Raw genomic sequence first — 9,397 nt, 5'->3', positions numbered from 1 at the left:
GGGCCGAAAGGGGGCAGGGCTTGCCAGAGGGAGGAGCTGCAGGAGGTTGGCCGTCCAGCCCCACCCTCAGACCAGGCCGGTTCTCTGGCTACAGTGGGCGTCATAGCAACTGGTCATTCTGGTCATTATGGCGTTCCAGTTGCTGGCTATGTATATGTATATGTATATATGTATATATGTATATATGTATATATGTGTATATGTATATGTATATGTATATGTATATGTATATGTATATGTATATGTATGGATTAGTAAATGAAAATTCAGAGCAAAGGTAAAATGAGAATGTGAAAATTAAGAAGTCAGAGTAACATTATCACACAGAATGTGTCCTTTAGATTCTATAACACTGGCAAACCACATATATACAGCAGTATTTTTTTAAGTTACCTTGTCCCAGAGATCTGTCTCTTCTTTAGAACTCAGTTATTCTAGAAACCAATTCAAGAATAAATCAAATAACTTCCTTCTTGTTAATGTAGCAAGACAACATTTACTAGGATTCTATTTTATGATTTACATTTTTTTTCTGAGATTCTTCAACATTGGTTAACGATGGATCTCTGAGGATATGGTATAGGATTTGGAGAGCAGACATAGATGGGTTTAATCCAATATTTTAAATATCCAGAAGAAACAATAATGGATTTATTAGTGTAGCCTTATTTGCTTATTTGTTTACACTAACTAAGCTTTTTCTAAATATTCAGCAACAGTGAATTTGAAGTTCTCTTTTCTGAAAGCTTTAAAACTGAGTGGAGCTTGGGGCTGGCTAGATTTTTCTGAGGCAAATTGAAGACACGAATTGACATGCATGTTTTATAAGTACCGTGCGCTAACCGATTGTGCCACTGGAGCTCCGACATGCATGTCTTAATAGCTAAGATGCCACCTCCGCCCAGAATGAATTTGTGTAGTTAGTGTGTGGAACAGTATTGGATGTTAGATGCACCTGAAAATGCTTGTTTTCTACTGACTCTTTATCCAAAAGTCTTTGTTTTAATATTAGTAGTCTAATATTGACAAGGACTTAAAAGTATGAAATAAAACATAGAGGATTGAAATTGGCCTATTAATAAAAATATATTTTTTTATCTGTACTTTTTGAATGACAGTGGTGATTTACACCGGCTTCTTTAATGTCGGGGAAACATCTCTAAAATGCTAAAAAAAAAATTCCTATTGGCATTGTACTTTGCAGCACATTTTTCCCTAATTGAGTAATACCTTTTATCAAAATAAAATGGTGTTCCTCATTAGGGTATTAATGGTGGACACATTATACACATAATGAACTAAGATATGCTATCTCAGGTTTGTGTCAAATGAAATTTCTCCTTCAATATGCAAAGCAATAAGCTTCACAATTGCACACATTCAACTAATAGCTATTCTATCAAGATAATTAGTTCTGAAATTTCTTCAGTAACCACTAATCTTCTTCAACTATGGAGGAAAGACTTAGTTTGACTTAATTTTAATGTAACCTTAATAATATAGACTGATTATTAAATCATACTATTTTGTTCTCATTTGTCTTATTGACATAATGTATTTCATAGAATGTGCACCTTTAGTATCAGTATACTTACATTTACTTATTTTTATTTTTTATTTCTTAGGCATTAGCTATGGGGATGATGACAGAATATTATCATTATATCTTTACCACTCTGGTAAGTAATTTATAAAACATAAAGATAATGCTCTAATTTTATTATTATGACTTTCCAGAATGGGAAATGGGCTTTTGAGTGAGAAGGAATAATATGACTGACACTGTTGTAGTTATACTGTATATTATTTTGATAAAGCCCAGGAGGAATTATCATAACAAAGAACTAATATTTCTTGATGGAAAGCTGGTGATATTGAAATAAAATCATTTTAGGTATTAAATTCAAAATATTATCTCATCTGTATTTGAGTTTCAGAACATAATGCAATTCAAAACTAGTTCACTGAGAAATCAATGTTTTAGAAAAGCACAAATTCTTATGTGGTTAACTCTATTCACTTTATAAAAATCATATTTGTTGAAGCTGCTCTTTTAGTAGATTAAATTTACTATATTATATTTGTCTATATTTAGTTGGTTTTTTAGTCAATATTATTTAATTAACTATTAGAAAATTGAAAGTTACGTTTATCTTTTGTACATACCCACCATACAGTTTTTCCTTAATATGCACAAAAACCTGACTTTGCTGTTTTATCAAACCTACTTACTCTATTTCTTTATCACGTCATATCCGGATTTCTCTTTATTAAAAACATAACATTTAAATAAGTAAAGTTGAAGATCTAGTTGACTTTATTGAATGATTTTGAATCAGACAGCATCCGTCTACCAAGTGGAGAGGAGCTCTGAGGGGGTGTACAAAAGGCTTTTAAAGCAGAGAGAGCGTGGGAAGAGGAAGTCATAAATGCAGAAAAGGGTTATTTCAAGCAAGGTTACCTCCTATTGGGGGACAAAAGGGTATATTTAGGCAGATTACCTCACTGTTGTTGACCTGGAAATTACAGACAGACCAGTCAGATGACATTCCCAAGGAAGTTTGAAAATGCAATTAGGCTAAGTATTAAGCCTTGGTTTGGTGACATGGGCTTTGCAAAAGTGAATCCATTTGGGGCCTGTTTCTTTTAACATCTTTCCCTGTGAAATAGCTGTATGTCTCCAAGATTTGTTTCCTGCCTGTCTCCAAAAAATATCTCCAAATTTAGGCCTCCATTCTATTTTCTTTTTTTATCTTTGATCATTTTCTTCAGAAATGGTATGTATTTAAAGTTTCAATTATTACCTTTGTTCAAATAAGATCTAAATGTCCATCTGCAATAGTCTTGAATTGTTGTGTATTAGTAGTGCTACATTGAAGAATAATCCTAATTGTTGTGTCATTAAGATCATTTCAAATTATTTAAACTTAATATATTATCCTCTAAATTGACCCCTCTTCTGACTTCCTTCAAAATTTCTATTGTCTCTGACTCATTATCACCAACAAAATTCTACTGTTCTTTCCTCCATCGTATCTCTAGCATGCATCTTCTTCTCTTTCCCCAGTGTCCAATTTAACGAATGCTTTTTTCTCTGTTAACTTAAAAGTCTTCCTGGTAATCACCTTGTTTTTCGGAGGGTTGAAACTACCAGATCAAATTACTAAGATTTAATTGATCACAATAGCTTCCTGTATTAAAACTCTCCTTCACTAGAGATCCTTCTAGCTGTAAGTTGCATTTTACTGATAAATATTAAGGTTAACTCTGCTGTACTATCTCTATATCACTTCCCACCAGGAGAATTTTTGTGGCCTGTAAGAAACTCAGTGATAGCCTGGTGGGGAGGGAGTGGAAGCATTCACTCATCAGCAAATTATACTTTAATTCTGCCAAAATTCAGTTCTCTCATAATCATAAGATTTTATGGAAATCAAAAGCATCTCTTAATAAGAAAAAAAAATATGAAAAGAGCTAGTGTGCAGTGTATAGAACACAGCCTGTAATTGAGGCCTTTTTAGTTTGATTCTAACCTAACTTTTCTAGTTGATTTGTTTGCTCCTACTCTCTTTTATGAATTCTCTTTTGTGGCCAAACTGATCTAGATCAGTCTCCTGGATAGGTTGTATATTTTCTAATTTTTATCTCTACTGACACTTCCCCTTTTGCCTCTCAAAAGCCTGGCCACTCTTCGATGGCAGCTCAGAATCCATCTGCTTTAGGCAGTTGTTTCTGACTATGAAAATTAAGTCATCTGTCTTCTGACTTTTGCTGACTGCTACTCTTTTACCCCTTCGCGTACATTGCAATATATTATTTACTGCATTGGATATATATCCTTGGCTTGACTGCAAACATTGAAAAAGAAAAACCTAAGGATCCACATAATTTTATTCCTGTTATCTAACCTGCATAGCTGTACGTGTCCAAGGCAAGCTTTACATAGAACCAATGTCATTAATCTTGCCCCTGTTCTTACGTGGCGGTAAGATCGGTTAGAGAAAAGGCGAAGGTCTGATGTGCTGCATGTTTTCATAGTGCCATCCAGGTCCTTTGATAGCTTTGGTCTCCTGTCTTCTGGGAAAAACAAAGGGAAAAGCAGAACATTCACTGTATACAGATTGGAAATCTAAAGGGTTCCTTATGGTGAAGTTGCCAGATAGGGTGTCGCGAAGGGACTGCAGGTATTCTGCAACCGAAAAGGACAGTCTTCTTAACTTTTTTTTCTGTTTTGATATATTTTTTATTTAGTTAGAAGCCATATATTGTGACCTGTTTCTTAAAACAAAACAAAACAAAAAAACACCTAAAATATAAAATGGCAATAATCAGCCAAAAAAGCAGGGCATCGCAAAGATACCTCTCGTTAGTTAAAAGTGAAATAGTAATGCATAATATTTAAGGATAAGCTATCCTTAACATGGAAAAGAAAGCTCATGTAAATCTTAAAGGTGGCTATAAAAAGCCTATTGTAGCATTGGTGGAATTAGAATAGTGTATATATATGTATCCTAAGGCAAGCAAGAGTAAGTGAGTATGTCAATTATGCATGCTTGTAAATATACTCTTTTGATAATAACATGAAAACATTTGTCTTTCAGGACCTTTTCGCTCTTGATGTAGAGCCCTACCGATACAGTGGCGTTAACATGACAGGGTTCAGAATATTAAATACCGAAAATACGCAGGTCTCTTCCATCATTGAAAAATGGTCAATGGAACGGTTGCAGGCACCTCCGAAACCCGATTCAGGTTTGCTGGATGGATTTATGACGGTATGAATAACCACTTAAACATTAGTTTATGTGTTTCTAAGTAATATTGCATAAATTATTAAATTATCTGGATCTAAACATTGGATTAATTGTTTGACCTTAAAGACATGCTATCAGAACTACTATTACAAATAATTCTTTTGAAATTTTTTAAATTAGTTCTTTATTGAAAATTTACACTTTTATCTAAGTATCTCTAGAGGCATTTTTACTATGGTTAGAATACTACAATGTAGGAATTTCTCTAAAATTAATTAGTGCCATAATATGATAAATTAGAGACTGAAAAGAAGACATCGCCTGACAGTTGTCCTTCTGGTTTTAATTGGAAATCTAAAGGATTTCTTATGGCCAATATATGATCACTCTTCAACATGTTGGTTTCTGATATCTGATATCCATATGGATGACTTACATTACACAAAATATCCCTTGAACTTATTCACTTTTAATAAATTTTTAATATCAAGTAATTTTAATAAACTACAATAAAATAAGCACATAGAAAAAGCTCATGGAGTAGATGTCAATGTTTGAGAAGTCTTTCCCACACTTCTAGCTCCGTATCCCTTCCCTCAAAACCCAACAACTGAATCTGAAACGACAAAGGAAATCCTTCCAAACGTGAACTTCTGTGAGAGCCCCTTCACCAATAAAAAGAACACAGTGTCCTACATGGTACACATTCAAAGTTAAAATAACTCCAACTTTTATAGGTATACATACTGTTTTAAAGCAAATCAATATATTTTAAAATTTCATATACTTAGGAATTTATCCATTTTGTCAAGATTGTCCAATTGTTGGCATATAGTTGTTTGTAATATTTTCTTACAATTCCTTTTATTTCTGGGTGGAGTCAATTGTTATTTTTCTTTCATTTCTGATTTTATTTATTTTGATCCTCTCTTTTTTTGATGATACTGGTTAAAGGTTCACCAATCTTATTTAACTTTTCTTTTTTCCTTTATTGATTAAGGTATTACATGTGTGTTCTTATCCCCCCATTGCCCCCCACCACACCCCCCAATCATGCTCTCACCCCCTGGTGTCTCTGTCCATTGGTTATGCTTACATGCATGCATACAAGTCTTTTGGTTGATATCTCTCCCTTACCCCCACCCTCCTCTACCTTCCCTCTGAGATTTGACGGTCTGATCGATGCTTCTCTGTCTCTGGATCAATTTTTGTTCATCAGTTTATGTTGTTCATTATATCCCACAAATGAGTGAGATCATGTGATATTTATCTTTCTCTGACTGGCTTGTTTCATTGATCTTCTATATTGTTTTCTTAGACTATTTTTTTGTCTGCTCTGACCTTTACTATATCCTTCCTTCCACTCACTTTAGGCTTTGTTTATTTTTCTTTCTAGTTCCATTAAGTGTAAAGGTAGGTTGTTTCTTTGAAATTTTTCTTGTTTCTTGAGGTAGGCCTGTATTGCTATGAATTTCCCTCTTAGGACTGTTTTCCCGTAGATTTTGGGTTATTGTAGTCTGATTTTCATTAGTTTCAAGGAATCATTTAATTTCTTCCTTGATCCCATTGTTAACCCATTCATTATTAGTAACATTTCAATCTTATTAAATTTATTGAGATTTGTTCTGTTTTCTGACATTTGTTCTATCCTAGAAAATGTTCCATATGCACTTGAAAAGAACGTATATTCTGCTGCTTTGGGGTGAAATGCTCTGAAGATATCAATTAAATCCATCTAATCTCGTATGTCATTTAAGGGTGCTGTGTCCTTGTTGATTTTCTGTCAGGAAGATCAATCTATTGATATCAATGGGGTGTTAAAGTCCCCTACTATGACTGTATTATTGTCGATCTCTTCCTTTATCCACCAAAATTTGCTTTATAGATTTATCCTGTGTTGCTGGGCAAAGGGAGGTTAATACAATAATTAATATATAAATAATAATACAAGAATGAACTGTTTTACGTATTTACAACTATAAACCTACTTTTGCCAGCCTCCGTATTCCTGTTGTGGGGGAAAGCTTTTTCTATTATTACTGTAAATTTTTCATTAATTACTTCAATTGGCCTTCAGATTATGTTTTTAATGTTGTAGTGAAATAAAGGGAAATTTTAAATTTACCTCTTAAATGATGATTTAGTAATACAAATTGAGCGACTTCATAGAGATTGTGAGAAAATCATTGTTACCCTCAATCAACTAAGGTTCTGATGACAAAATGACATTTATATTGTTTTAGTGAGGAAAATAACCTACTAGAATTTAAAGATGTCTTATATCTATATTAATGTTTTAAATAAATAATAGGAGGGGAATTTTACTCTTTTTCATAAAAAATGAGAGGGTTGATAGAGCGTCGGCCTGGGGACTGAAGGGTCCCAGGTTCGATTCCGGTCAAGGGCATGTACCTGGGTTGCGCGCACTTCCCCAGTGGGGGATGTGCAGGAGGCAGCTGATCGATGTTTCTCTCTCATCGATGTTTTTAACTCTCTATCTCTCTCCTTTCCTCTCTGTAAAAAATCAATAAAATATATTTTTTAAAAAATGAGAGGGTTGATCAGTTCTACTATTTTGTCTTAACCTAAGCCTTAGGTTAAGGTATAATTGAGAAACCTTTTTGAGAAGACAATATGTAAATAACTTAAAAGTAAAGATATTTTTTCTCTTAAGTATATCCAGATTAAAAATAATATACAACCTAGAAAAAAAATTACAGATAATATGTTTTTGAAATTTTTAGAAGAACTTTGAATGCCAATATTTTTTTCTTTGGTATAGGCATTAAATACTTTTTAAGTGGCATTTTATATAAGAAAAATTTTGAAAGTTTTCACATATAAGAGATAATTACCCCTTTACTTATATATTTTTATTTAAGTTAGTGCAAGCTATAAATATTTAACCAAAAAACTTACATGAGAACTTTTTTAAACAAGTGGGCTAAAGATAAATTAATTTAATGAGCACTTTTTTAATAACATTTCTTTTCTAAAATATGTACCAGCTATTTATTTTGTTATATTTATAAATTGAGCATGGAACACAAAATATTTTGGAAGAAGAGATGAAGCTTGCTATTAAAATAAATATGTCTTTCAAAATACATTCTGATTGATTAAGTTTTAAAATTTCCCTTTTGGAAAATTAGTAATATTTTTTAAAATATTCTATTATAAAACATTATATAATGACATAGAAAGTACATATAAAGTATTTTAATGTAATATTAATTTTAATTATAAAATAGTTTATGATTATTATAAAAAGAAAATCAGTATCAAATCTGTATAAAGATGTTGGCATATTTATGCCTTGCATGAACAATCTTGTTCTTTCCTATTTAAGATTATATTATAATCTATTTCCTTCCTAGTCATTAAATGTTTAGAAAAACAAATTAATAGGCTATTTTCATCATGAATGGCATCAGGAAGTTAAGAGGATTCTAGTCAGAAAAGAATTATAGCCTGGCATTGTGGTATTGAAAATATTCTCTTCATTAAATTCACGAGATCTCAGTTTTATTATAATCTTGTTCCTTTTTTTCTCTCTATAATCCCATAAAGAAATGGTACTATCAGTGAAGTTCCTAGTTTTGCGAGACCCATTATTATCAGTATCATAGTAATTTGTCACTATATAAGATCATCATACTTATACTTTCACACTCTTCATGTTTGAGCTATAAAAGGACACAATGAACTGGATTTATAAGATTTTTTTCTGGTTGAGTTAGCAGTTTCATTGACCCCTACATTAAATGTTTATCAGATAAATGACCGTGGAACACAAGGCCATTTTTCCTATAGTTTTTTCTTCCATGGTTTCTAATCCTTATATTAAATATATTAATGTATCTCAGTAAATGTTAATCTTCAACCAAGTCACACAGTACATCCAAGCCTGATCTAGTCAAGCAGGAAAGAAGAAAGAAAGCCCATCCCTTTTCTTTCACACATAAAGGTGTGTGTTTTTTTCCTCATAATATCATATTTCTAGCACTTTTCCCCTTGCCCATACACTATCATTCAGTTAGTGCTGAAATGTCTTTCCAAGATATCAGCCCTTATTATAAAGCTATTCTCTGCTGTGCATTCTCTATTAACTATTCACATATTCCCATGCTCCTGAGGTGTGGAAAAACTATTTTTACTGTTTGATCAAATGACATTTCTCCCAGTCTTCTGAATATGTATCTGTGTCTCCAAGAAAAGTTACTATTGGGTGGGAATTCACTTTTTTAATCCATCAGAGCTTGATGATAGTTAAAATTAATACTGATTTATTGAGTTTGCAACAATGAATGAAGTCAAGAACACCTCAAGGTAAATTTTAAACAGTCTAGAATACATCCTAAACATCCTTCCTAGTGTTCCAATTATGCCTGCGTATACTAATGCTAATGTACCTATAACCTATCCAATAGATTTAAAATGCCTTTTTTTTCTTATGTTGATATAGAATACCACATGTATTCCTTGATAATGTAAATTTGCAACACAAATCAGTAATGTCTATGTTGGTTGGTTATGTCATTTGGAGTGCTGTAGGAAGATTACTGTTTGGAAATTTAAACTCTGGGTACCAATTGCTCTCTCCATTCCACTTTTCCTCTTTTTACATTCACCAACCATCAAAC

The 9,397-nt window shown here is 32.6% G+C and overlaps 1 protein-coding gene across 6 annotated transcripts in view; it reads left to right on the top strand.

Annotated features, from left to right (window-relative positions):
* GRIK2 (glutamate ionotropic receptor kainate type subunit 2) overlaps positions 1-9,397 on the top strand; it is a 562,276-nt gene that overhangs the window by 248,688 nt on the left and 304,191 nt on the right. For all 6 annotated transcript variants that reach the window (XM_006777220.2, XM_015572743.1, XM_006777222.2 and 3 more), the window contains 2 exons: positions 1,626-1,679; positions 4,602-4,775. In XM_006777220.2, the coding sequence (XP_006777283.1) occupies positions 1,626-1,679; positions 4,602-4,775 (228 nt within the window). The remainder of the gene's footprint in view (positions 1-1,625; positions 1,680-4,601; positions 4,776-9,397) is intronic.

This window comes from Myotis davidii, unplaced genomic scaffold (assembly GCF_000327345.1).
Source record: "Myotis davidii unplaced genomic scaffold, ASM32734v1 scaffold68, whole genome shotgun sequence".
NCBI classification, from domain to species: domain Eukaryota; kingdom Metazoa; phylum Chordata; class Mammalia; order Chiroptera; family Vespertilionidae; genus Myotis; species Myotis davidii.
Note: the sequence above shows the minus strand (reverse complement) of the source record. Positions and strands in the feature narration are given on the sequence as shown.